Below are 27874 nucleotides of genomic sequence, written 5' to 3' on the forward strand. Positions count from 1 at the left end.
TCCCCTTCGCCGCTCCACCCTCCTCGTATCTGACGGCTCCCATTTCGTAATCTTGTTGTCTTCATCCTTGAATTCCAAAGGGGCGTGGATTTGCCAGCAACTGGCCGTGTGGAACATGGGTAAAAATCACACCTAAAGAGGAAGTCGAAATTTTAGCGCTGTTGCAGGTGAGCATTGAAATTTGTGTGGAAGCTCTCTTTCTCTCCCTCATGACTAGTTGTTATAGTAGTATTCCATCTGGTTCACGATAGTAGAGGCATTTTATTTTCTGCACTTATACTAAAAAAATAATACTAGTAAGTAGTTAAAGTGGATAAAGAGTTAAGTAAATAAAAGAATATGCAGATAAGAGTTTTCTCTACATTATTTTATCTTACTTTACTCTTTATTAATTTTAATTATTTATTACTCCCTCTGTCCCATAATAAACGTCACACTTTCCTTTTTAGTTTGTCCCACAAAAGATGTCACATTTCCTTTTTTTGGAAAGAGTTCCCCTCACATTAATATAAATATGCTAATTTTTTCTTTCCACTTATTACACAAAACAACATCTCCTAAATTCCCGTGTCATTCTCTAAGTATGCCATCTATTATGGAATACAAGGAGTATCATTTTTCTAAAACTAGTGCAAAAAATGAAATGACCCTATTAAAGGGCGGTGTACTACATTACCAACTTTTGGTTTCGCTCCTAGCTCCATGATGCCTTATTTTCAATCTACTAGAATTTGCTAACCATGTAATGTTGAAATAAAACAATTTACAGTTATGGCATGTGTAATTCACTAACTCATTTTTGCCCCAGTTTACCGGATTTATTTGTGGTAAAAATTTTAGGGCTATTTCGGTCAATTCTTAATTGTTGTAGGATAAATAATAAGAAGAAAAAAAAGAAAAAAAAACTAAAATATCATTTATTTTAAAAAATTCGCACGTCTCGAGCCTATAATTCAAAATATCAATAAACTTAATCTCAAATTTCAAAAAGGTAAATGAATTTAATTTTTTTTTCAAATCTCTCATAATTAATATATGGATGGGTTTAAAATTAAATCTCTCATAACGAATATATGGATGGGTTTAAAATAATGATTTCATGAGAAAGTCAACTGAGAATATTAATTTGATTAGAAAGTCCACTGTATCTTGCTATTTGAAATATGATTATTCTTGTATTTAATACTCCTTCCGTCTAACATTAATTGACACACTTTGATTTGTCATGGATTTAAAAAAATATAATGAAATAAGTTGAAAAGTTCTTAGAATGAGAGTCCTTCTTTTATAGTATATTAGTTTTATATTAAAATGTAAGTGAAAAACAATTAGTGAAAAGTATGGGCACGACCAAAACTAGTAAAAAATTAGAGTGACATGTTTTGGCAAACCGACCAAAAAGGATATTAGTGACAAGTTATGGTGGACAGAGGGAGTATATGGATGAGATTATGTGTTCAATAATTTATGTTTCATTTACCATGCGCCAATAGAAATTAATACTCCCTCTGGTCCTCATTAAATGTGCCATATTTTCTCATTTAGACATTACACATATATAGATCCTATACTTTTTTAGTAAGTGGACCCCACATTCCTATTTCTTATTCTACTTACAATACTATGAAACTAATAGTAATAAGTAGAGCTCACATTTTTTTCCACCCACTTTTTTTCACAAAGTTAAACAATTTCTTGTAAAATATGAGACAATTAACAGAGACTGGAGAAAATAAATTTAAATTAAAATATTAAATAATTCAAATAAAAAACTACTTCATGTAACAAAAAACTACTAGTATTACAAATTTACAATACTGTTAAGAGCCTCCTGTTCCTAATGCGAGAATTCCGTCCAAATTCAAAACGGTAACACCACAATTTCGACGCCCTCGTTGAAGGGTCGGCGGTGATCTCCGGAGGTAGAGCTGAGCGCGAGAACGAATTTCGTCGACAGCGATAGATAATTCGGGATTCTTGATACTCCACAAGTGGGCAAACTATAATGATTTTATTAATCGAGTACTATGAGAGACTCCACATATATTATAAATATATGTGGATACAATATGAAAAGATAAGCTAAATCTCTGTAATATCTAAACAAAATAATAATAATAGAAGATGATCTAAACAAAATAATATAGTAAAAGAGGCTCGTATCAAATACGCAGTACTCAAATTAAAAAAGAAAAAAGTATGCACGAATTTCTATCGATGACACAGGTTGGAGTTAGCAGTAAATTCATATTTTATGAGTATAAAAGTGATTCTTAGAGCATCCACATCCGTGCTCTTGCCAACGAGCACGGATGTGGGTCCGGATCCACTTTTACTCCCTAGTCTTAGGCAAGAGCACAACACCCACATCCGTGCTCTTTCGCAAGGACATGCTCAAGGGTCCCATCATTCTATTATTCAATTTAAATAAAAACATTTCCACAATATTAAAATGCATTAAAAATAACCGGAATAATATTACAAATTACAAAAAAATTAAAAATTACATAATTAAAATCCTAAAAATTAAAATTTCATAATTAAAGTCTTAAAAATTAAAAATTACATACTTTAAATCCTAAAAATTAAAAATTACATAATTAAATTCATAAGTGGCCGAATTTCGTCTAAATGGATGATGAATGTGTGTATTTATAGATGATTTTGGGATTAATTTTTTTAAATTTTTTTTAAAAATAGTAATAAAACGGCTTATTTTTGGGAATCCGAAAATATATATTTTTTAATTTTTTGTATTAATTTTGATTTTTTTTAAAAAAAGAAAAAAACGAAAATGCCAACCGCCAATAGAAACACGACACGTCGCCCTGCTCGCTGGCACGGACGTGCTCTTAGCTAAGAGCAGCGCCGTGCCAGCGGCAAGAGCGCAGCAGCGGACAGGGGTGTCCTTGCCGCTGGCACGGACGGACAAATCTCACCGCTGCGGATGCTCTTATGATATTCAAGGAATTCATCATGTGTCAACAATTAATCTTTTATGAAACATACAAAAAATAAAAATTACACTTGGAACTAAAAAAAGTTATATCGTTATTATTAATCAGTTTTAGTTAATTTTATAAAATTCGAATTTTAGGTAATGTTAAAATCATTTTAGGTCATTCTAGCTAAAATGGTCTAAAAAAAACTAACAATGACCTATGCACGCTTGATTCTGCGTTTTGTGTTAAGATTGAGTTTCGCATAGATTAAAATCCTTGCAGTGTGTAAAAAAAATACAAGGATATTATTGTATAATTGCATATGCAATATAATTGCAATACCACATTTTCTTGTACAAGCTGGTCATTAGACAATTTTCGTGTCTAAATTGGACTGGGCAACATGTCAGTTCACGGTTGAACCAATTGATCTAGTCCGATCTTTAAAATATTCATATTATGTTACATAAAATACATATTAAGTAGCTACAACAAGCAAAGGATAATTTTTATGGATTGTGATTCCACTAGATTCACTAACATCTAACTCCTTCATTTTTGCTCCATTAGGTAATCTAAAATCGAACTTGTGTACTAACTTTGCTAAGGCAAGCTCATCCACCGCCACCGCGAATGTAATACCAGGGCAACCCCTCCTGCCTGCCCCAAACGGAGTCAACTCAAAATGCAGACCTCTAAAGTCTATGTCCATTCCAAGGAATCTCTCCGGGCGAAATTCCTCAGGATATTTCCACAATGAAGGATCCCTAGAAATCGCCCAAACATTAATCATCACACGCATACCAGATGCGATGTCATAGCCCAATACTCTTGTGTCTTGAGTTAATTCACGAGGGACTAATAATGGGACCGGCGAATGCAACCTTAGACTCTCCTTCAACACTGCTTTTAGATAAGGCATTTTCTCCAAGTCTTGCTCATCAATTTCATCCTTATTTCCAGCTACTTCTCTCACTTCATTTTGCAAAGTTTTCATGGCTTCTGGATTTCGTATGAGCTCCGCCATCGCCCATTCAAGAGCTGTAAATGTAGTATCAGTTCCAGCACCAAACATATCCTGTAATAAAAATATTCAACCAAGCAGGGGCAGCCATAATAAGAACATACTGGGGTTTAAGACACTATATAAGACAGGGTTTAAGACACTATATAAGACAACGGATCAAAGTATTTCTATAGGAATTAAAACAAAAACATACATATGGTAAAAGAAAAGTATTCATACCAAAACGATGGCTTTGATAGTGTCATCTTCAATCGGGCTGCGACTTGCATTCTCTCTCTGAAAATCAAGCAATATGTCCACAAAATCCAGCTCACCACCATCTCCCTCTTTCCTCTCCCTAACCCTATGTTCTTGAATCACAACCTCCAAAAACCTATCCATCTTCTTAGCAGCTCTTTCTACTCTCTTATCCAAACCATCAAACCTTCTCATCCATCTCAGCCATGGAATGTACTCCCACAAAGGTAGAATCCCAAGAAGCACCCCAAACTCACCAAAAATCTCCTTGAAATCACTCCCCAATCCATACTTCTTCCCCAGCGCCACTCTGCAAATCACGTCGTTCGTGAGCGACCTCATGACGTCGCTCAAGTTCACAGGGTTTGAAGAAGCACACAACCTTCTGATCTTGTCGACCATGAGGGAAGTCTCTTCCTCCCTCACGCCGCGATAAGATTGAACCCTTTTGCTGCTCAGCAGATGAAGCACGCATATGCTGCGGTTCTGCCGCCAGTACTCTCCATAAGGTGCGAACGCCACGTCTCGGTTGTTGTAGAACAGCCGGCTCGCGATGCTGAGTTGGGGCCTGTTTGAGAAGATCAGGTCCTGGTTTTTCATGATCTCACGCGCAGCCTCGGCCGAGGAGACGATGAGGACGGGGACCGTGCCGAAGTGGAGCAGCATGAGAGGGCCGTAGCGGCGGGAGAGTGACTGGAGGGATCTGTGGGGGAGTGGGCCCAGCTGGTGGAGGTTTCCGATTAGCGGGAGCTTTGGTGGAGACGGAGGCAGGCGTTTCTTAGACCCCGGAGAATGAATTCGGCGCCATTTGTGGAGGAAGAAGAGGAAGAGAGATGTGGAGATTAGCACAACCAAGAAATGTGAGAGTGAAACCATTTTTGGTTTGGAGAGACTAATGTATGAGGAGAAGCAAATGGCAAAGGGTGTTTTATAGATGCATTCGATTAGAAAGTCCACTGAAATTAATAATTTGATTAGTATGTCCACTGAAAATATCTTGATATTTTTCGAAATCGGATTAGCCTTGTAATATATGGATGAGATTCACTGTTCCAATGTTTCATTTTCCACACTATGAAATTATTAGATTCAAATTAATACATTAAACAATTCAAATAAAAAATTGTAAATAATAAAATTAGAAAATTTCTTTTGCAGCGTAAGGACGCTTTTTGAAGAGTCCATGATATATTTAACAATATAAAAAAGCGTCTGCATCTCTAATTGAATAAAGATGCGTCCCTAGCCATTCTTTTTCTTGTAGTGGTACTACGTTTGGATTCATCAAAGTAAGCATATCTAATAAGATAGGGCAGTCAGACACCCACCAACCACCACCCACCAACTACTAATTAAAAGTAGTTATATACGGAGTAGAATATTGGTATAGGACTATAGGTATTAATCAATCATAATAACCAATTACCAAATTAAAATTACATCAGAAGAAATCAAAATCGAAGTATACTAAACGAAACATTGGAAATTGTACCGTATAGCGCATGTTGGTAAACCATTACTCTAGCTAATGTTTTAAGACCACATCTCAAATTCCAAACTTCTAGCTAATGTTTTAAGACCACATCTCAAATTCCAAACTTCTAGCTTACACTGACAAATGTTATAAATTTAATATTCTTTATAGCCCAGCTGGTGGAGGTTTCCGATTAGCGGGAGCTTTGGTGGAGACGGAGGCAGCCTTCTCTGGGACTTCGGAGAATGACTCCGGCGCCATCTGTGGAGGAAGATGATAGAACCTTGGTCTATCGGACTATAGCACCAATGATTTATAGTGAGACGAAGAATAAGATAAACTCTAGTTGAGGTGCTAGGAGGCGATCCGCCAGAATCTAAAATGAGAATAAGTTTATTTTATTTCTCAACGAATCAAAATACTATAGAATTTTAAACCCCATCGCATTGTGAGTGCTCCTATCTTAGAATTCATTATTAGTTTTAAATTTCAAAGTCAAAATCAGATGGTTTAAACTATTTCTTATCCATCATCCACACTAAATAAAGCGCTATATTTGTTGAAGTTTGTAGAAAACTTTGACACTTTTTTTTTGTCAAATTTCTTATCCCACATCGGTGGGTAGTAGGAAGAGTAGGGGAGTGGCTGCAAGGAGCACTCCTCCCATTTTGTTAAATCATCTCAAATATTGCATTCTCTTCTCCATTTAAATATAAGCGGGCTCTATTGAGGCTGCTCGAAGACGTAGGCAATTTGGCCGAACTCCGTTATAAAAGTTCCGGTGTGTTCTTTTTTTTATTATTTATTTTGTTCCGCATTTATTTTTGAGTTTTCTTTTCTGTTGTGATATTGTATTCAATATTATTTGCGAGTTTAGTAGTAGTGTTTTGTACTGTTCTTTTGGGCGTTTTTATATTGTCATAAATACACTGACTGATAAATTCTGTTAGGAGTCTGGTATTTAAGAGGGACAATATCACCACCAGCCTGTCCTGAGAATTATTTGGAGAAGTAATTTTATCGAGTAGACTCCATTGAGTTAACTCTAAAATTACTGAATCGGTTCATTTTACTATTTCAGAGAAAATTACCTGGTTTTCTCAACTAGTGGTATCAGAGCCAAAGGTTCATCCTTGGTTTTGTTTGTTTGTAATATTGAATAATTTATTTTGAGTTTGTAATGGAGGGTAATGATCAAGAAACCAAGGCAAGTTCTTCGTCATCGTGGTTTAGGTTTCCACTGTGAAATATGAAATTGACGGTGGAGATATTTGACAGTACTGGCCATTTTGGTATGTGGCAGGGGGAGATTCTAGACTCTATTTTCCACCAGGATCTTGACATTGTCATTAAAGAAAAGAAACCAGAAGATGTAGATGATAAAGATTGGAGTACCATAAATCGGTTAGCTTGTGAAACAATTCGGTCGTGTATGTCCAGGAAACAAAAATATGCTGTCAAAATGAGACTTCTGCACATAGATTGTGGAAGACACTGGAGGACAAATTTCTAAAGAAGAGTGGTCAGAATAAGCTCCTTATGAAGAAAAGATTGTTCCGATCTTAATACCGGTCAGGTATCACTATGAATGAACACATTACTTTGTTTAATCAATTAGTAGCAGACCTCCTAAATTTAGATGTGAAATTTGAGGATGAGGATCTGGCATTGATGTTGTTGTTGTCTCTTATTGATGAATTTGAACATCTGGAGACCACATTACTCCACGGTAAAGAGAATGTGTCTTTAGATACTGTATGTTCTACTTTGTATGGTCATGAATTGCGAAAGACAGATAAAATGAAAGGCAAAGCAGTTACAGATGAACCATTAGTGGCAAGGGGTCGTCAACAAGGTTGATCAAAGGTGAGAAGAGGAATGTCCAAATAAAAAATACGAGCTGCCAAAGATGAGGGTGCTTTCTGTTATGAGAAAGAACATTGGAAGAAAGACTGCCCAAAGTTGAAAAGGAAATAAAAGGCTTCGCAAGATGCAAATGTTGCTGAATGCAAAAATGATGTGGAGTCGGATTGTTCTTTGACGGTTTCACCTTTAACATCGCATCCAAACGAGTGGATATTGGATTCAGGTTGCACCTATCATATGTGTCCTGTCAGGGAATGGTTCTTTGATTTCGGAGAACTCAATAGTGGCCCTTGTTTACATGGGAAATGACAGTCCATGTAAGACAGCAAGGATAAGCTCAATCAAGTTACAAAATCAGGATGAATCCACTAGAATTTTAAAGGATGTGCGGTACGTGCCCCAATTGAAGAAGAATCTCATCTCATTGGGGGCCTTAGAATCTAAAGAACTAGTTGTGATGATGCGAGACGAAATTCTTAAAGCAACTTCAGGAGCATTAGTGATGCTGAAAGGCGCGAGCAAGAACAATTTGTATTACTACCAAGGTAGTATAGTTGTTGGGACAGTAGCAACTGCAACTTCGAGTAACAAAAATGATGCAGAGGCGACGAAGCTTTGGCATTTGCGATTGGGACTTGCTGGTGAGAGATCATTGCAAATTCTCGCCAAGCAAGGATTATTGAAAGGTACGAAGTCTTGCAAATTAGAGTTTTGCGAGCATTGTGTTCTGGAAAATAGCGAATAGTAAAATTTGGCATTGCAATCCATAATGCAAAGGGAATTCTGGATTACGTGCACTCAGATGTGTAGGGACCTGCCAAGACTTTGTCACTTGGAGGTAGTTGTCACTTTTGTTGATGATTTTTCCGGAAGAGTTTGGGTGTACACCATGAAAAGTAAAAATGAAGTCCTTGGGATTTTTCTAAAATGGAAAGCTCAAGTTGAAAATCAAATGGGGAGGAAGATCAAGGTTCTCCGATCAGACAACGGTGGGTTTAAGACATTTGGGAGGTTGTCCGCGGCCACGCTTTTTAGTGAGTTAAGTTTAAACAAAGGAATATGAACTGCTCAACTAACTAAACTAAACTTATCAAGCTATACTAGACAGACATTTAAACTAAGGAACAGATGACTTGATCAACTAAACTAAGAACGGAAAGGTAAAAGTAATTTGTGACCACTGACACAAAATAAGCGCACTACCTAAAAGCTGTAAACATCGAAAAGGTGACAGAGTAAGGAAGATGACAACAAGAGGAAAGCCCAAAAATGCGAAGAGCTATGGAATTAGCTTTCCGTTGGATGACCACAAGGCTATGTGGAAGAAGGTTTCGGTTAGAGACACGATGTCTTCTCGATACCCTCACGAGCTTCCTCTCGCCACATTCGGGATTATTGAAGAGTGACTGGGAACGGGAATTAGCTTTCCTTTGTGCAACGCCGGGAACGGGAATGGCTTGAGCCACATGTTCCAAGGGAAGTGACCGTCCTGTAGGAGACTCATCCTTGAGTTTCTTAGCACCCTCAAGGTGCATAAAAACCGTCGTTCCCGCACCCCTAAGACGATAAATTTTTGCCTTGGCAACCGCAACCATTCCGTCTCCATGGAGGCTCTATGCGAGGTGTTCCAATGTTACAACCTCAACCCCGTCGAGGAAGTGGTGTACGACTACTCTGATATTTGGGGTGCCATGACTATCGCGGGGGAGGACTTCATCCCGGCTGATGCCAAGTCTTCCTCCAACCGCAACCCGGTCCTAAGGTAACTCCACCGGGCAATGACTTTATTGATGTTTGCTCGAACCAACGGTGGAAGCGTCTTCCAAACCGAATTGGACGTGATGTGGAGTCTCCTCAATAAGAAGGGGATCAACTTTGGGATCATCTTCACCATCTATGTCGACCGCATCTCGAAGAAGGATGGGAGTACTATTTGTTGCGGGGGACTTGATCACGACGATGGCCTAACACCTTGGCATCCCGACCACGGACTTCACTCCTGACATGGGTGAGATGTTCATCACCTATGAAGTACTTTTTGCGGTGGGGCTTTTGAAGACCGACTCAAATGTCCAAGCTTTCTTTCTCCAAGTGGAGCGGGATCACTTTCCCGTTCCAATCCCATATTTGACTAAGGTCGACACTTGGGACAATAAGGCCAATTGGAAGCTCGACACCCCCCTCACCGGAGAGCCATTGAGGCTAACCCCATTCAAGGGGAGTTTAAGAAGAGAAACATGTCGTTGCGTACCCCGTCTTCGACCCGGAGGAGGACTCCGCCTTCGACGCCATTGATCAATACCACGAGGGCGGAGAGCATTCGCATGCTCGAGGAAGTAGGGCACCGCTGCAAGAAGAAGAAGAAGAAGAAGAAGAAGAAGAAGAAGAAGGCCACCGCCACCACAATAGGAGGAACCGCCGATGAGGAAGGTCGGATCCTTCGGAAGAGTTCCATGTCGGCACTTCCTCCCAACTAGGAGAGATGTTCTCCTACATGCAAAACATGTCCAACACTTGGGACAACCGTTGGGTGGAACAACAACAAGTCAACACCTTCAATCAACAAGGTGGGAGGCTCAAGGTGAATGGCGCAGCGCCTTACTTCCCTTTACTAGTCTATAGTATTGTGGGTTAAGGTTAGGGGTGGGTAGGTACGGTATACCTTACCGAAACCATCATATCGTATACCTTACCGAAAATTCGATATGAGAAAAATCATACCTTTACCTTACCAAAATTTTCGGTATACCGAACTTCGGTATACCTTATTTTCGGTATGACAAATTTCAATATCGATACCATACCTTATTTTCAGTATCTCATATCTAAATTCGGTATACCGTACTTTTGCGGTATACCAGATTTTTACGGTATATCGGACTACAATACGACATACCAAAATATCATTATTTTGTAAATAATTCTAAATACAAACACAAATGAAAATAAAATTTCAAAAATATTTAGAAAACATGAAATTTAATCAAACTCAAACAATTAAACTCCATGCAATCACATAACGTTCAACGATATTTGTTTGGAACTAATATAACTAAAATCTTATATTTGTTTGAAACTAATTGATTCAACGATATCAAGTTTTCCTAATTGACTTTATTTGATTTTATATTTACATGATTACCCGACAACTATAATGAGGCAAGCTTTGATTTCTACATGTAAATATTTATTTGTTTGGTAATAGTATGAATTTACTTGATATAATTTGGCATATATTGATATCGGTATATACCGAAAATTATGGTATATACCATATTTTCGGTATATACCTAAAATTAAGGTATATACCGTATTTTCGGTATACCCCGGTATACCTCGGTATATGAAAATTCATACCGTTACCGTACCGAAATAAATCGGTAAGGTATGATCCCTTATCGAAAATTGCGGTGTACCGAAAATCAGATATTTTTGGTATTTTTTCGATACGGTAAGTGCGGTATTTCGGTATTTATGTATTTTTACCCAGCCCTAGTTAAGGTCTTGAAGGTCTTAAGTCTCTCCGTTTGCATACTAAGGACCAGATAGTAGCCAGCTTGATCCATTGCTTGTCTAGCCTAATCAAGTGTGTGAACTCTATGTGCTTTTAATCTGTATTGTGAACTCTGACTGCTTAAGCGGCACTCTTCAATGGGACCCAAGAAATCGCCCAAACATTGATCATCACACGCGTACTAGATGCGGCATCGTAGCCCAATGCTTTTGCGTCTTGAGTTAATTCACGAGGGACTAGCAATGAGATTGTTTTGTGCAATCTTAGACTCTCCTTCAACACAGCCTTTAGATAAGGCATTTTCTCCAAGTCTTGCTCATCAATTTCGTCCTTGCTTCTGACTACTTTTCTCACTTCATTTTGCAAAGTTTTTATGGTTGACGGATTTCTTAGCGGGAGCTTCGGTGGAGACAGAAGCAGCCTTCTCCGGAGCTTTGGAGAAGGACTGCGGCGCCATTTGTGAAGGAGGAAGAGGAAGATAGATGTGGAGAGTAGCACAACCAACAAATGTGAGATGGAAACCATACTTTTTTGCTTGTGTGGATGCTATAGACGCCTACTTAATTCAATAAATCACCAATAATAATATGATTGCAAAGTCCACTGAAAATATCTTGATATTTTCAGAAATAGGGTTAGGCTTGTATTATATAGATGAGATTCAGTGTTCCATAATTGATGTTTAATTTACCATGGCCCAATCTAAAATTAATAATTTTAAATTAAAATAAGAAATTGCATAAAGAAAAAAAAGATCACTTAATTAAAATTACAAAAGAGGAGAAGTGTGCTGAATTTCTTCAATGAGACATCTTGGAGTTAGCCTTAAACTCATTTTTTACGAGGGTAAATTTGTTTTTTTTATCTTCTCCGAATTCATTTTTTGCCACTAACAACTCTTTGAGAAAAAATAAAAAATAATAATTAAATTGGAAGCTTTAAAAATCACAAAGTACAAGGAAACAAATCAAAATTCAGCAACCATAAGTGCCACATGGCACGACTGGATTGGCCTTCATCATGTGGTCAGATAAGGACGAAGCCAGGAATGTATACCGAGACAAACAAAAATATTACATGGGAAAAATTTAAGAGTTAGGAGGGACATTTTATAAAAAATAAAAATTATTAAATTTTATAATAAATGATTTATTCATATGTGAGGATATTGTATGGCGTCCATGCAGTTAGGATGGCTCTACAGTTAGCTAGGTGGTCAATAAGCTGGTCTGTATTCTGCCTCACTCTTCTACAACGGCATTCGCGTTTGGTGCTGTTGTAATTACTCTCAGCAATAGATATCATTATCTTGTGTGAATATGATGACGCATATGTTTGGCTGGCCCCAAATTTTTGGGTATATGAACATATAGTCAAATTCGTTCGTACAATTAAGCTACTTTTATTTTCCAACTTTCACAACATTTAAATAGAAATATTTTAATTTTTGAGATAATAAAAAATTTTAACAGTAAATTAATATTCATTAATTAAGATGTATTTGTAAATTCATCTTAAAAAATAAACCGACAAAAAAATATATTTAGTCTATTCAGTAAATGTCCCTATTTAAAATATCAAAAATTTCTCCGTCTTTTAGTTTTTGTCCTAGATAATTTTTTTCTATGTCTTTTTCTTGTCCAAAATAATATTCTAGCTTGGCATCTGCTTCATATTTAGGTACTATAAATCACTCCTTCATTGAGACCCCCAAAATATATTCTACGTATTTGTACTATAAAAGGAGCTAGAAGTCATAGTATCCAAGTGATAAGGGTTTAACCCCTTATCAAGTCGAGAAATTGAAGAAAGTCGCGAGGAAATCGAGCCTCATAGATCAATCCGATGAGATAAGCGTTTATGTGGTAAACTAAAGAAAATAAAAGATAAATAATTATGATTTCATTGATTGAAGAGAATAACAATAGGTCATGTTTATAATACTAAAGAGTAAATACCTAACTTAATGAATAAGAAAAAATAAAGATATGGTAAATCAATAATAGAAGATAGTAAATCATTAGTAGACTAAATAGAGATATGATGATGGATGAGCGTTGCGAATAAAAGCCTGGGCGAGATATCCCCTCCGGGATCAAATGTGTGCACAAAGCTGATGAAGCGTATGAACATCGGCGGTGGAAAGAAACTCCAAGTAGAGCAGCCGGCCCCGACACAGAGATCATACTAGTTGTGGAAGTTCCCATCACAAATAATAGAGTAACCGCCAGATAACTGACGCATGACGAATCTCCCATGTCATCAATGAATTTACAATCATCCATGGTACTAATGCCCTCTCGATTCTCCTCAGAATCACCGTTCCCTTTAATCCTATCATTCCCCTCGCCAAGATGCTTATTCGCCATTGAATTGCGCAATTCAATGGCGAACTAAAGGGTGATCATGCCCAGACTCATCCTTTATGAGCACATTCGATTTCTCTTCATCTATAGTTTTGCTTTCTTCCCCTGCTTTCAAATTCCCATCAATATCAACATTTTCAACACCACAAACACGAGCAGAAGGATCTAGAATCATCAAATCCGTGAAACAGCAGATTGTGAAACATCAAATCCGTAGAATCTTCTCGGCAGAATTTTCGTCCCCTATTTGCTGCCCATTGGAGAACGTCCGTGAAACAGCAAATCGTGAGCTTTCCTTCAAGCACGTCGAAGGTTTGATCACAGCAACTTGCGACAAGATTGCAATCTGGTCATGTTACGGAGGACGTAGATGACTAGCATTGATGATATGCGAAAACTAAAAGCATAATACCATTGAATAATATAGGAACACAATTCAAATTATGCCTGCGGATTTGGGATACCCGATGCGGGTATGGGAAACCCGTTTAACTATACGGGTCGGGATTGGGTAATATAATATTGAAGTTTTCGGGTTCGGGTACCCGTTTTGACACCCTGATGGCATTGTGCGTGCTCTTTATCTTAATTAGATTTCATTATCAGTTTTAAATTTCAAAGTCAAAATCAGATGGTTAAAACTATTTCCTATCTATCATCCACACTAAATAAAGTGATATATTTATTGTTTAATTTTCATGACCCATGCATGCATGTACGTGGAAAGGTAAGTCATAAAATCCAATGCATGGACTATAAGGCGCACTAGCCCGATTCGTTCGTACAATTGAGCCTGGTATTTTTTCCAACATTCACAACCATTAAAATTTGTAAATTTACTATAAATAAATAAGAAAAAAATAAGTCTATTCACTAAACGTCCCTTTTAGATTCTCACAATTTTTCTATAGTATAATTTCTTCCAAGATAATTTTCTAGCTCGGCAACTCACTTCTTAACTAAGGCCAACTTATTCGTGAGGTGACATTTCAGGTCCCTTAAATAATTGAGAGCCCAAATATATATTCTACGTATTCATGAACAATTTATACAAAAGAGGTATAAGTCATAGTATGCAAGCCTTTAGATAAATATACTGACAATTGCAAGTGTTAAACACACAGTTACATAATATTGAACACAACACAACATTTCAATTCAGAACTTCATAAATACATTAATCTTACTGATGGCTCAATTATAGATGGTTTTCGCGTTCAAGTTGGATCACACATGTTGATTCGTAGTTGAACTCTAGTCTGATTTTTTAGACATTGGTACTGCATAATCCTATACTTGCTTGTTCGGTTTGTTATATAAAATAATCATGAGATGTAGTCTAAAATTGAATTGTGAGATTATTTTAGTTAGAAGGGGTGGCTATTATTATTAGGGACGGACCTAGCACAGGCCAAGCCGCCGATCTAGTGGGGGCTTGGCCGGTGCCGGGCCCAACATCCACCATGGCTGCCCCTTACCTGTGCTTGCATGCAGAATTCCAAGATCGGAATGTGTTTTTATTTTTATTTTTACAGAGCAGCAGGAGGGGGAAAGCCTAAGAGGAGAGAGAGCAATAAAGATCACCTACTCCACTAATCCTACATATTCCACTCACACAACAAAATAAAATAATCTTAAAAGATGCATGATTTGACTTTACAGTCGGCAAATGTGGGACCCATTATTGATTTTTCTCCTTTTTGTGGTTAATTGGATTTGGAGAAATAATCATTTAAATATTGTGCCGGTCTTTTCATTTGTTCATAAATATTGGATTTAGAGAAATAATAATTTATATATTGTGTCAAGATCATGTCATTTGTTTCGATATAATATGATCTGAAAAGATCTTGTGTACTTAATTTGTATTTAAGGTTTATGGCTGAATATTTAAAATAGTACTAGTATTTTAATAACCTACTTTAAAAATGATGTATTTATTTTTTATTTCTTTTGAAAAGTGTTAATAGTTATTTAAATAATTGAATTTAATTTAATTTTAGTCAGTTTAAGAAGTTTGAAATGAAAATATTAAATTTTAATTTTTTAATTTTTTAAATTATTTCATGTACAAAATATTTTGTTTTTGGTGATGTTCAAAATGATGCATTTCTTTGTTTTTTTTTTGTATAGAAACAACATTTTTATAAGACAAAATTTATATACGGATAAGATAACTTAAAAACTTGAAATTACGTAATTTAGTGTTTTGATTTAAAATGTTATGAAACTATTTAACTAAACTTTATAACTTAAATGAGTATTAACCCAAATAAAAATAAACTATTGATATTTGATTTGAAATTTATTATCATTTTATAAAATATGTAACATAAGTAGAAAATGTTAGATTTGTGAATTATAATTCTGTACTAATATATGCACATATATGGAGTATTACTTTATAGAATTTTTTTAGCACCGGCTTATATAGAAATTTTTTACTCACCAATACTCTCTTGTTCTCTCCCACTAGCTTCTCAGCTCTTGCACACTCTTCTTCTGCCGAAATTGTTCTCCATACGGTGCGAACGCCACATCCCGGTTGTTGTAGAACAGCCGGCTCGCGATGCTGAGTTGGGGCCTGTTTGAGAAGATCAGGTCCAGGTTTTTCAGTATCTCACGCGCAGCCTCGGCCGAGGAGGCAATAAGGACAGGGACCCTGCCGAAGTGGAGCAGCATGAGGGGGCCGTGGCGGCGGGAGAGTGACTGGAGGGATCTATGGGGGGCTGAGCTCAGCTGGTGGAGGTTTCCGATTAGCGGGAGCTTTGGTGGAGACGGAGGCAGCCTTCTCCGGGGCTCTGGAGAAGGACTGCGGCGCCATTTGTGGAGGAAGAAGAGGAAGACAGATGTGGAGAGTAGCACAACCAAGAAATGTAAGAGGGAAACCATTTTTGGTTTGGAGAGACTAATGTGTAAGGAGAAGGATCCGCCAGTTGCCCAAATATATATTCTACGTATTCATGAACCATTTATATAAAAGAGCTATAAGTCATATAGTATCCGAGCCTTTAGATAAATATATTGACAATTGCACCTGTTATACACACAGTTATATAATACTCCCTCTGTTCCATAGTAGTGATGTCATTTTACCATTTTAGCACGTTCCATAATAGTGGAGTCATTTCCTTTTTAATAAAAGTCAACACATTTCTTCTTAGTTACTTTTCCCCCTTTTACTTTATTTTCTTTACTTTTTCCTCTCTCCTACTTTATTACCTTTTTATTTAATACATTACACACATTTTTTAATCTTCGTGCTGAAAAGAAATTCTTCCACTACTATGAGACGGAGGGAGTATTGAACACAAAACAACATTTGACTTCAAAACTTCATAAATCCTTAGTTGGATCACACATGTTGATCCGCAGTTGAACTCCAGTCTGATTTTTTAGACATTGTTACTATATAATCTTGTACTTTGTTCGGTTTATTAGATAAAATAATCATGAGATGTAGTCTAAAATTGAGTTGTGAGATTATTTTAGTTAGAGGGGGTGGTTATAATTATCACATGATTATCCATCTAGGATTAAGTTATGAGATTCAATCTCATAAACCAACACAATGCATATTTAATTATAAGATACTCCCTCCGTCTTTGGAAGTTTGTCTCATTTTGCCATTTCCGTCCGTCCCACAAAATTTGTCTCATTTCACTTTTTACCATTTTTCGTAGTGGACCTCATATTCCACTAACTCATTTCTACTAACATTTTATTATAAACTACTCTCTCCGTCCCAGCCTAAGTGAGACGTATTTCTTTTTCGTACGTCCCAACCTAAGTGAGACGTTTCCTTTTTGGCAACAATCAACTCACTCATCTCACCTACTTTATCATCTCATCTTTCCTACTTTATCCTCTCTCTTACTTTATTTTTTGTTTCTCTTTCTTACTTTATCCTATCTCTTACCTTTTCTCTCTTTCTCTTTCTTACTTTACTCTCTCTCTTACTTTACTATTAATAATTTAATTCAATAAACACCACTACCTAAATTCTTGTGCCGAAATAGAAGCGTCTCGCTTAGGCCGAGACAGAGAGAGTAATATATAATAGTAGGACCCACATTCTACTAACTTTTTCAACTCACTTTTCATTACATTTCTTAAAACACGTACCGGATCAAAGTGGTACAATATTTGGGGGACGAAGGGAGTATAATCTTGTAAACCGAACAATCATTATATGTATATGAGATTATATGTTCGCAATAAACAAAATGACCTAACAAGCATGTGGAGTAGCTACAACAAGCAAATGACCCTTTCTATAGATTGTGAATCCATTACATTCATTCACATCTAACTCTTCCATTTTCGCTCCATTAGGCAATCTGAAATCAAACTTGTGAACCAACTTGGCTAGTTCTAGCTCAACAACTGCCATCGGGAACGTAACACCGGGGCATCCTGATAGGGACCTGATATTCTATTTTATTCTGGAAGGGAGCTGATATTCTCTCCGTATATTTATTTAGTTTATTTATGTTTTAGTATTATTTAGTTATTAGTATGATTTTATTTACTTTCCCTAGTAGTTAGGATTTGATTTGCTTTGATTTACTCTCCTAGTTTATAGGAGATTTTTTTGTACCACACATATTATAAATATGTGTGGAGTCTTTCAATATTATTAAGCAGAATGAATTAAATTAATATTTATCATTCTCTCCCTACGGTTCTCCCTCTTGGAGAAACCGATTTCTCTCTAATCTCTCTCAAAATTCACGTCTCTTTCACTCAAATAACTACTTTGATAGGTAAACCCTATCACATCCCCTTCGGCCTGCCCCAAACGGGGTCAACTCAAAATGCATATCTCTAAAGTCTATGATCGACTCAAGGAACCTCTCCGTACGAAATTCCTCTGGTTTTTCCCACAATGATGGGTCCCGAGAAATCACCCAAACATTGATCATCACACACGTACCAGATGCAACATTGTAGCCCAATACTTTTGTGTCCTGAGTTAATTCACGAAGGACTAGCAATGGGATTGGTGTATGCAATCTTAGACTCTCCTTCAACACAGCCTTTAGATAAGGCATTTTCTCCAAGTCTTGCTCATCAATTTCGTCCTTGCTTCTGACTACTTCTCTCACTTCATTTTGCAAAGTTTTTATGGTTGAAGGATTTCTTATTAGCTCTGTGACTGCCCACTCAAGAGCAATAAATGTAGTATCAGTTCTAGCAGCAAACATATCCTATAGTATCAGTTCCCGCATCAAACAGCAAACATATCCTATAAATATAGTATCAGTTCCGCATCAAACATATTGTATTTCAAATTTACTTTAACTCTAAACTCTTACTAATTGATTCACATAAATCACGTTAAATATTTTTTCTCTTTATCAAGTTATAAGAGAAGTATTGTTACCAGGACAATAGCTTTGATAGTGTCATCTTCAACAGGGGAGTGACTAGCATTCTCTTTCTGGAAATCGAGCAAAATTCAACTCACCACCATCACCCTCTCTCTAATCCTATGCTCTTGAATTGAATCACAACCTCAAGAAACTCATCAATCTCCTTAACCACTCTCGCAATCCACTCATCCACATGACACCATCGAACCTTCTCGTCCATCTCAGCCATGGAATGTACTCCCACAAAGGTACAGCCCCCAACAGCACCACTATCTCCGTAAGCCACTTCTTGAAATCAAGACATCGGTCAAGTTCACCGGCTTTCAAGATCTCAAGCGCCGCCTCGGTGGAGACGGAGGCAGCCTTCTCCGGAAATTTGGAGAAGGACTGCAGCGCCATTTGTGAAGGAAGAAGAGGAAGATAGATGTGGAGAGATGGAAACCATACTTTTTTGCTTGTGTGGATGCTATGGACGCCTACGTAATTAAATAAATCACCCATAATAATATGATTGCAAAGTCCACTGAAAATATCTTGATATTTTTAGAAATATGGTTAGGCTTGTATTATATAGATGAGATTCATTGTTCCATAATTGATGTTTAATTTACCATGCCCAATCTAAAATTAATAATTTTAAATTAAAATTAGAAATTGCATAAAGAAAAAAAACCATCACTTAATTAAAATTACAAAAGAGGAGAAGTTTGCTTAATTTCTTCGATGAGACATGTTGGAGTTAGCCTTTAAATAAAAAATAAAAAATAATAATTAAATTGGAAGCATTAAAAATCACAAAAGACAAGGAAACAAATCAAAATTCTTCAACCATAAGTGCCACATGGCACGAGTGGATTGGCCTTCATCATGTGGTCAGGTAAGGACGAAGCCAGGAATTTATACCGAGACAAACAAAAATATTACATGGGAAAAAATTAAGAATTTAGGAGGGACATTTTATAAAAAATAAAAATTATTAAATTTTAAAATAAATTATTTATTAATATGTGAGGATATTGAATGGCCCCAACATGCTAGATCCGCCCATGCAGTTTGGATAGCTCTACAGTTAGCTAGGTGGTTCATAAGCATGTCTGTAGCCCGCGCGCGTCACTCTTCTACAACGGCATTATTATGTGCCGTTGTAATTATTCATCTTAGATGTCATTATCTTGTGTGAATATGCTGACCCATATGTTTGGTTGGCCCCAAATTTTTGGGTATATGAACATATAGTCAAATTCGTTCGTACAATTAAGCTGATTTTATTTTTCAACTTTCACACCATTTAAATAGAAATAATCAAATTTTTTATATAATAAAAAATTTTAACAGTAAATTAATATTCATTAATTAAGATGTATATGTAAATTTATCATAAAAAATAAACCGATAAGAAAATATATTTAGTCTATTCAATAAATGTCCCTATTTAAAACATCAAAATTTTCTCTGTCTTTTAGTTTTTGTCCTAGATAAAAATTTTCTGTCTTTTTCTTGTCCAAAATAATATTCTAGCTTCTAGCTTGGCATCTGCTTCATATTCCGGTACTACAAATCACTCCTTCATTGAGACCCCCAAAATATATTCTACGTGTTCATGAACTGTCTGTACTATAAAAGAGCTAGAAGTCATAGTATCCAAGCCTTGTATAAAATCGTATTAATATAATTACAATTGCAAATGTTTAACACAAAATTACAGTAATATTGAAACTGCCTATTCTTCGCTTCTCCTTCTCTGTTATTATCATGTGAATTGCTCAAGTTAGATTGTCAAACTGATCCAACTGGCCAATTGCATGCCCTCTTCCCTGCGAATGCCGGTGAATGGGAGTGGTTGCTATCACGCTTCACATGGTGGGTTAAGTTAAACTACAGTATGAGAAACTAAACTAACTAAACTGATCCACTTGTTAAATGGAACTAAAACTAATTGATCAACTCATACTAAAATTTCCTGAAATGACCAAACAGAATAAAAGGTAACGATTGCCAGTCGCCTGAAATTCGTACGATAAAGTAAAACTTTTATAACTTCATCTTCTTCACGAAATCAACATGAAAAATAGAGCATAATCAGATCTGAACATTTTCGAATATCAAAACTATCATAACTACTTGTAAATTTAAATCTACCCCTAGGAACTAAACTGCACATACGTAAATAAGAAACTAAACCATGATCATGCATAAATCACAAATCAGCTATCAGATCTACCATCTCAGAAATTAAATTAGACATTATAATCAACAATAACCTAACTAGATATATTCTACGATGCTACGAACAATCAGATCCAAACATGACAAAACATTTCATATATGATTTCTTCCCAATCAAACAAAACACTTCAACGTGAACCAAAAACAACAAATCTACTGCATTGAAAATATCCAGAGTCTCCAATCAAACATAACGTAAATCAAAAGAAAATAAACTAAAACAGATATTGTTTCATCGCCCCTTCTCGGAACGGAATAACAGAACCAAAAATGACTAAAGTGTGAAAACCAACCCCCAACCACTGCTAAACTAAACTAAAACAGGAACCAAGTGTGTATGTGACGGAATTCAGAAGTTTGGAGTGTTGGGAGCTCTCATTTTAGCCCTAGAAGAGAGCTGAAATCTACTGAGTGCCAAGTGCTGGAAGCTGCCTCCTTCCTCCTTCTCTATTTTCATTTATAGGAAGGCGTGAGGTCTTGATCCCTATGGAAACTGCCCTCCGAAAAGTCTTTCTTACCCTTAGCCCTTGGGGATCTTTTCTTGTGTGACGCTCAATTTTCTAATCAGGTGCTCCTGCCGCATGCCATATAATCTGACTTGAACCGTTTGCGCAGCAAATTCAACTCCTTCTCCTTGATCCGTTCGTCCGCCCAACGGATCCACTCGTTTTCTAAATATGGCGGACTTTCACACACACATGGCTCACAATTGAACGTTAGATTACATAATTGGGTGTAGTTTTATCACAGAACACATGCATGAAACGAGCCTCATCAAATATTGAAAACAAACAACACATTAATTCAAAACTATATACATGAATGCATTAATCTTATTGATGGCCCAATTATTAGACGAATTTTATGTTCAAATTGGATAGGACAACATGTTGATTCGCAGTGAAAATCCAGTCTTATTTTTTAAACACTGGTACTATATAATCTTATATATATACATAAAAGATTATAATCACATTTAAATGGAAGGACCTAACAATCATGTGGAGTAGCTACAACAATCAAAGGACACTTTTTACGGAGTGTGATTCCACTAGATTCACTCACATCTAACTCCTTCATTTTCGCTCCATTAGGCAATCTAAAATCGAACTTGTGTACCAACTTGGCTAAGGCAAGCTCATCCACCGCCACCGCGAATGTAATACCCGGGCAACCCCTCCTGCCTGCCCCAAACGGAGTCAACTCAAAATGCTGACCTCCAAAGTCTATGCTCATTCCAAGGAATCTCTCTGGGCGAAATTCCTCAGGATATTTCCACAATGAAGGATCCCTAGAAACCGCCCAAACATTAACCATCACACGCGTACCAGATGCGACGTCATAGCCCAATACTATTGTGTCTTGAGTTGATTCACGACGAACCAACAATGGGATCGGCGGATGCAACCTTAGACTCTCCTTCATCACTGCTTTTAGATAAGGCATTTTCTCCAAGTGTTGCTCATCAATTTCATCCTTACTTCCAGCTACTTCTCTCACTTCATTTTGCAAAGTTTTCATGGCTTCTGGATTTCGTATAAGCTCCGTCAACGCCCACTCAAGAGCTGTAAATGTAGTATCAGTTCCAGCACTAAACATATCCTGCAATAAAAATATTCAACCAAACAGGGGAAGCCATAATAAGAACATACCAAAACACTTCTATAAGGAAACACACGAGTATTTCTATAGGAATTATAACAAAAACATACATATTGTAAAAGTAAAGTATTCATACCAAAATGATAGCTTTGATAGTGTCATCTTCAACAGGGGTGAGACTTGCATTCTCTCTCTGAAAATCAAGCAATATGTCCACAAAATCCAGCTCACCACCATCTCCCTCTCTCCTCTCCCTAACTCTATGTTCTTGAATCACAACCTCCAAAAACCTATCCATCTTCTCAGCAGCTCTCTCTACTCTCTTATCCAAACCATCAAACCTTCTCATCCATCTCAGGCAAGGAATGTACTCCCACAAAGGTAAAATCCCCACCAGCTCCCCAAACTCAGCAAACGTCTCCTTGAAATCACTCTCTGAACCATACTTCTTTCCCAAAGCCACCCTAGAAATCACGTCTTTCGTAATAGCGTAAATGACGTTGCTCAAGTTCACGGGCTTTGAAGAAGCACACAACCTTCTGATCTTGTCGACCATGAGGGAAATCTCTTCCTCCCTTACGCGGCGATAGGACTCAACCCTTTTGCTGCTAAGCAGATGAAGCACACATATGCTGCGGTTCTGCCTCCAGTACTCTCCATACGGTGCGAACACCACATCCCGGTTGTTGTAGAACAGCCGGCTCGCGATGCTGAGTTGGGGCGTGTTTAAGAAGATCAGGTCCTGTTTTTTCAAGATCTCACGCGCAGCCTCGGCCGAGGAGGCGATAAGAACGGGGACTTTTCCAAAGTGGAGCAGCATGAGGGGGCCGTGGCGACGGGAGAGTGACTGGAGGGATCTGTGGGGTGCTGATCCCAGCTGGTGGAGGTTTCCGATTAGCGGGAGCTTTGGTGGAGACGGAGGCAGACGTTTCCGGGGCTCTGGAGAATGACTTCGGCGCCATTTGTGGAGGAAGAAGAGGAAGAGATATGTGGAGATTAGCACAGCCAACAAATGTGAGAGGGAAACCATTTTTGGTTTGGAGAGACTAATGTGTGAGGAGAAGCAAATGGCTAAGGGTGTTTTGTAGATGCATTCGATTAGAAAGTCAATTGAATTTAATAATTTGATTAGAAAGTCCACTGAAAATATTTTGATATTTTTCGAAATCGGATTAGCCCTGTAATATTTTCAGAAATAGGGTTAGGCTTGTATTATATAGATGAGATTCAGTGTTCCATAATTGATGTTTAATTTACCATGGCCCAATCTAAAATTAATTATTTTAAATTAAAATAAGAAATTGCATAAAGAAAAAAAACCATCACTTAATTAAAATAACAAAAGAGGAGCAGTGTGCTAAATTTCTTCAATGAGACATGTTGGAGTTAGCCTTAAACTCATTTTTTGCGAGGGTAAATGTGTTTTTTTTATATTCTCCTAATTCATTTTTTGCTACTAACTCTTTGACAAAAAAATAAAAAATAATAATTAAATTGGAAGCATTAAAAATCACAAAGTACAAGGAAACAAATCAAAATTCTGCAACCATAAGTGCCACATGGCACGAGTGGATTGGCCTTCATCATGTGGTCAGGTAAGGACGAAGCCAGGAATTTATACCGAGACAAACAAAAATATTACATGGGAAACATTTAAGAATTTAGGAGGGACATTTTATAAAAAATAAAAATTATTAAATTTTATAATACATGACTTATTCATATGTAAGGATATTGAATGGCCCCTACATGCTAGATCCGTCCATGCAGTTAGGATCGGTCTACAGTTAGCTAGGTGGTCGATAAGGAGGCCCGTAGCCTGCCTCACTCTTCTACAACGACATTGTTTGGCGCCGTTGTAATTACTCATCTTAGATATCATTATCTTGTATTCTTGTGTGAATATGATGACCCATATGTTTGGATGGCCCCAAATTTTTGGGTAAACACGTATAGTCAAATTCGTTCATACAATTAAGCTGATTTTATTTTCCAACTTACACACCATCTATATAGAAATATTTAAATTTTTGAGATAATAAAAAATTTTAAAAGTAAATTAATATTCATTTTGCAAACCGAACATCCAATATAAATATATAGCTGGCCGGGGATACTGAGTTGGGGCCGGTTTGAGAAAATCAGGTCCTGGTTTTTCATGATCTCACGAGCTGCCTCAGCCGAGGAGGCGATGAGAACAGGAACCTTGCCGAAGTGGAGCAGCATGAGTGGGCCGTGGCGGCGGGAGAGTGACTGGAGAGATGTATGGGGGCTTGAGCCCAGCTGGTGGAGGTTTCCGATTAGCGGGAGCTTTAGCGGAGACGGAGGCAGGCGTTTCTGGGGCTCTGGAGAATGGCGGCGGCGCCATTTGTGGAGGAAGAAGATGAAGAGAGATGTGGAAAGTAGCACAACCAAGAAATGTGAGATGGAAACCAGTTTTGGCTTGGAGAGACTAATGTGTAAGGAGAAGGAAATGGCAAAAGGGATTTTGTAGTTGCTAATACGATGAGGAATCGTATTAAGGACAGGCAGCGCGAATCACCAAAGGGGGAGGTTCGTTCGCGGAGGTTTTCTCCGTCGAGCAGCCGCTGTCCACAAGGGTTTCTGCGTGAAAGATAAGGAAACTTGCGATAAAAATAAAGATACGAGGAAATTAGGGTAATTATGATTTATTGAATGAATAATTCAATTTACAAAGTCCCTATTTATATGTCTATGGACCCTAGGTTTGGTTCGACTCGATCATTTCGGGAAAGAATCAACAAGAAAATCCGAAACGGAGCTTATAAATTGCTCGACCCAATTGTTTAAAAATAAAAAGGTTCACCAAAAAAAATATAATAAAAACTATCTCAAATACTAACTACGTAACGAGAAACATAATCTTGGAAATATGCTGGTTTCCTTGACTGCCTTTTTGGAAGGACAGGCCCCGTCTCTTCAACTTCGATCTCAGCCTCCTCATCGCTCGCCGTCGATGCCTTCTCACTCTGCACTTCTTCAGCTACCTCTGGTTCCTCCGGGAAATCGACGGTCACCTGTGGTTGAGTATGTTAAGAGCGTCACTCTCTTAACGAAGAACCTCTGCTGACTACGAACGCAACACACCAATTTCCGGCGCCCCGAACGTTGGGGTCGGCGGCTGAACTTGAGACTGGCGAGAGGACCCTCCGTCGGCAGTGGTTAATGTTTCTTTTATAGTATTGCACAAGTAATGTGGGCAAATAAATTCTTCATTCGATCCTCATGCAAAATAATGAAGAGCCATATTTATAATATTCTAAACCCTAGGGTTGGTTCGACCTACTCCTATACGTCGGGAAAGAACCAACAAAGAAAACTCGACGGAGCTTATAAAACGTTCGACCCAATAATTAGCCAAAATAAGGAAATAAGAAAACAATAAAAGAAATAACTTAAAATAAAATATTCAAAGCAAAATAAAATAAAAACACGTGATGCCATTCTCTCTTTGTCATTCCGTCGAGCAGCCTGGTCCGCTACATGGAGACGAAGTCGTGGTAGCGCTCCGGCTGCTTGATCTCCTTTCTCGGCCTCAACTTCCTGATCATGTCTTCCTTAGTAGCTTCTCCTGCTTGTTTCCCTTGCTCCTCAATGGGATGCGGTTCTTCCTCCCTTTCTGAAGAAGAAGTAGTCTGCGTCGGGGACGGCGCAGCTGTGTCTTCAATCGGCTCCCTCTCCACGGCTCGGGAGTCCGATGCGTTCGTAACAGAGTACTTGTATCAACCCCCCCCCTATAGAATGCTCCTTGTCCTCGAGGAAATAGGGAACACGTTGTGCGACCGTTGCCATTGGCTCCCAAGAAGAACTCGACACTCCATCATCTGACCACTTGACCAATTCCTGTTCCACCGGAATCCCATCCATCAGGGCCATCCTACGATCTAGTATCTTGCGAGGAAACACCACTGATCTTCCACCAATAAACTCGTTCGGTAATTCCGCCACTGCACCCTGCGCTGCGCCCTCAACGAAAGGCTGGAGAAGACTAACATGGAACACATCATGAATTCGCGGGCCTTGCGGCAATTGGAGGTGGTATGCGACGGGGCCGATTCTCACCGTAATCAGGAACGGTCCATAAAATCTCCGAGCCAGCTTTGCCGACAATGGCTTTGCCACATAATGTTGCCTATACTGCTGCAATTTGATTAGCAACTTATCGCCTACCTCAAATTGGAGGTCACGACGATGCCTATTTGCAGTGTCCCTCATTTTCTGCTGTGCTCGCTCCAAATTTTTATGTAATTCCACCAGTAAAGCTCCCCGCTGCTCAATGAGAACAGCCACTGCAGGATCCTCCCGAACTGTGCCTGCCGAAGGCTGAGCTGCAACCAGGGGTAGAGGCTCGCGACCATAAAGATCTTGGAAAGGCGACGTGCCGAGGCCTTTGTGGTAAAAACAGTTGAGGGCTAATTCGGCCCAAGGAAGAATGTTTGCCCACTTAGTGGGGCGGTCTGCCGTGAACGCACGCAGATATTGTTCCAAACCTCTACTTTGCACCTCCATTTTCCCTTCGGACTAAGAGTGATAAGCCGTGGAGTGTAGCAACTTGGTGCCACTAAGAGTCAGCTTATGATTCCACACATCACTAAGAAAAATCGGGTCATGATCCGACACCAATGTCTTCGGGAAACCATGATGCTTTACGACAGTTTCAATGAATAGCCGTGCAACCCTCAAGGCATCAAAATAGGTTGGTAACGGAGCAACATGGATATACTTTGATAGACGATCCACAACCACCATTATAGTTGTATAACCTTTCGATAACGGCAATCCCACGATCCTCCCATACCTGCGTACGAATAGGTAGCGGCTGTAATAACCCAGCAGGCTTTTGCGTGGAGTACTTAGTCGTCTGTCATTCGACACAAGACGCCACAAAACTCTTCACATCTCGACGCATACCCGGCCAAGAGAAATGGGCAACAATGCGACGCAAGTTTTTGTCAAATCCCGGGTGGCCCACCTGTGGGGTGCTATGACGCTCATATAACAACGCCTCGCGTAAAGGAGAATCTTTACTCACATATATGCGACGCCCCACATAAATCAGGCCATCGCAAACTGAAAATTTAGGGTCAGCCTTCCCGGCCTCAATCTGATCTCGCAGCACGCACAATTCCGGAGAGGCCGCAGTTTCCTCCTTTATCAAATTGATGATGCCGGGTATTGGGTGAGCCATGGCGACCAATAGCGCCGCATCTGAGGTCACCTCTTC

At 38.2% G+C, this 27874-nt stretch overlaps 2 protein-coding genes and 1 long non-coding RNA gene across 3 annotated transcripts; all 3 read right to left on the reverse strand.

The window, feature by feature from the left end:
* Positions 1-3352: 3352 nt before the first annotated feature.
* LOC121783740 (cytochrome P450 71A6-like) lies at positions 3353-5116 on the reverse strand. Its single transcript, XM_042181911.1, has 2 exons — positions 4189-5116; positions 3353-4020 (listed from the first exon to the last, which is right to left on the reverse strand). The coding sequence occupies exons 1-2, from the start codon at positions 5080-5082 to the stop codon at positions 3421-3423; spliced, it is 1494 nt and encodes a 497-aa protein (XP_042037845.1). The 5' UTR covers positions 5083-5116; the 3' UTR covers positions 3353-3420.
* Positions 5117-12940: 7824 nt separating this feature from the next.
* LOC121783168 lies at positions 12941-16601 on the reverse strand. Its single transcript, XR_006046551.1, has 2 exons — positions 15876-16601; positions 12941-13772 (listed from the first exon to the last, which is right to left on the reverse strand). It is a non-coding gene; the product is annotated as an uncharacterized LOC121783168 (long non-coding RNA).
* A 5241-nt stretch (positions 16602-21842) lies between these two features.
* LOC121783243 (cytochrome P450 71A6-like) lies at positions 21843-23666 on the reverse strand. The gene is made up of 2 exons (XM_042181256.1): positions 22766-23666; positions 21843-22629 (listed from the first exon to the last, which is right to left on the reverse strand). Exons 1-2 carry the CDS (start codon positions 23657-23659, stop codon positions 22018-22020), a joined length of 1506 nt encoding a protein of 501 aa, XP_042037190.1. The 5' UTR covers positions 23660-23666; the 3' UTR covers positions 21843-22017.
* Between the last annotated feature and the right edge of the window lie 4208 nt (positions 23667-27874).

Source organism: Salvia splendens, chromosome 21 (assembly GCF_004379255.2).
Source record: "Salvia splendens isolate huo1 chromosome 21, SspV2, whole genome shotgun sequence".
NCBI lineage: Eukaryota > Viridiplantae > Streptophyta > Magnoliopsida > Lamiales > Lamiaceae > Salvia > Salvia splendens.

Bases quoted from the DNA above. Each gene is read 5' to 3' on its own strand.
- LOC121783740 (XM_042181911.1), bottom strand. From the start codon at position 5,082: ATGGTTTCACTCTCACATTTCTTGGTTGTGCTAATCTCCACATCTCTC. The intron at 4,021-4,188 runs GTATGAATACTT...TTTTTATTACAG, and splicing joins CTATCAAAGCCATCGTTTTG to GATATGTTTGGTGCTGGAAC.
- LOC121783243 (XM_042181256.1), bottom strand. From the start codon at position 23,659: ATGGTTTCCCTCTCACATTTGTTGGCTGTGCTAATCTCCACATATCTC. The intron at 22,630-22,765 runs GTATGAATACTT...TTTTTATTGCAG, and splicing joins CTATCAAAGCTATCATTTTG to GATATGTTTAGTGCTGGAAC.